Source organism: Sinocyclocheilus grahami, unplaced genomic scaffold, assembly GCF_001515645.1.
Source record: "Sinocyclocheilus grahami isolate Dianchi unplaced genomic scaffold, SAMN03320097.WGS_v1.1 scaffold6374.1, whole genome shotgun sequence".
Classification (NCBI taxonomy): Eukaryota; Metazoa; Chordata; class Actinopteri; order Cypriniformes; family Cyprinidae; genus Sinocyclocheilus; species Sinocyclocheilus grahami.
In genome coordinates this window covers 2,976-4,053 of record NW_015510814.1, presented here as the reverse complement: position 1 = coordinate 4,053, position 1,078 = coordinate 2,976, and the positions used below count along the sequence as shown (strand labels likewise).

The following is a 1,078-nucleotide window of genomic DNA, read 5'->3' as shown; positions in this document are numbered from 1 at the left end:
ATGTTTTAAAATGTAATTTATTTCTGTGATGCAAAGCTGAATTTTTTGCATAATCATTGAGCAGATTACCAGTTCATATGAGTCAGAGGCGGTGACGAGTCTGAAGCTGGTGAAGGGTCATGCCTACTCTGTCACGGGCGCAGAGGAGGTCAGAAACCGGCACTGACACTGAAATATGGATTTGATAGGAAAAACTTAAAGATGCCCTAATGGCTGTCATCTTACAGGTTCATTCCTACGGCCGTCTGGTTCAGCTGGTGCGTATCAGGAACCCGTGGGGTCAGGTGGAGTGGACAGGCCCTTGGAGTGACAAGTGAGTTTCCCTAAACAGATCTTACTCCTTCAACATCAGTCCTGTCAAATATTTCCAATGTCTTTTTCAGTTCCAATGAGTGGAACAGCATCCAACCAGAGGAGAAAGCTAAATTGGTTTATTCAGGTGAAGATGGAGAGTTCTGGTAAGAGAGCTTGAGCTTTTGACCCTCAACAACGTAAAAAAATATGTTGACGAATCTTCCTTGTCCTGTCAGGATGGCCTATTCAGACTTCATACAGCAGTTCTCAAAGTTGGAGATCTGTAATCTGACTCCAGACACTCTTTCCAGCGAAGATGCGAGCCACTGGAACTACAACCAGTTTGAAGGCAACTGGAGGGTGGGATCCACTGCAGGGGGTTGCAGGAACAACCCAGGTAAATTAAGTCAATGTGCTTGAAATGTGGTTTAAGCTGTTTTTTGATCCACGGTTTGACTGTTTGGTTCCTCCTCTCCAGCTACATTCTGCTCAAACCCTCAGTATGTGATCAAGTTGGAGGAAGAAGATGATGATCCTCTTGATGGAGAGGATGGGTGCACGATCCTAGTGGGTCTGATGCAGAAAGATGGTCGTAAAGACAAACGGTTTGGACGAGACCTGAACACCATTGGCTTCGCTATCTATAAGGTAACTATATTGCAGACATTACTAGAAACAACACAACCAGCAGAACCACCAACTTTACAATCCCTATCACATCGTCTTAGTTCCAGAGGTGTTTGTTTCCCATTCATTTTCTACAATTTCTTCAAAGATAAAAAAA

General features: G+C 43.9%; 1 protein-coding gene across 1 annotated transcript in view; it reads left to right on the top strand.

Moving 5' to 3' along the window:
- Positions 1 to 55: 55 nt before the first annotated feature.
- Positions 56 to 1,078, top strand: part of LOC107577564 (calpain-2 catalytic subunit-like) — a gene marked incomplete at both ends in the record, with an annotated part of 3,584 nt that continues 2,561 nt past the window's right edge. Inside the window, 5 exons of the mRNA XM_016263626.1 lie at positions 56 to 148; positions 228 to 313; positions 384 to 458; positions 531 to 691; positions 773 to 958. Coding sequence (XP_016119112.1) covers positions 56 to 148; positions 228 to 313; positions 384 to 458; positions 531 to 691; positions 773 to 958 — 601 coding nt within the window. The remainder of the gene's footprint in view (positions 149 to 227; positions 314 to 383; positions 459 to 530; positions 692 to 772; positions 959 to 1,078) is intronic.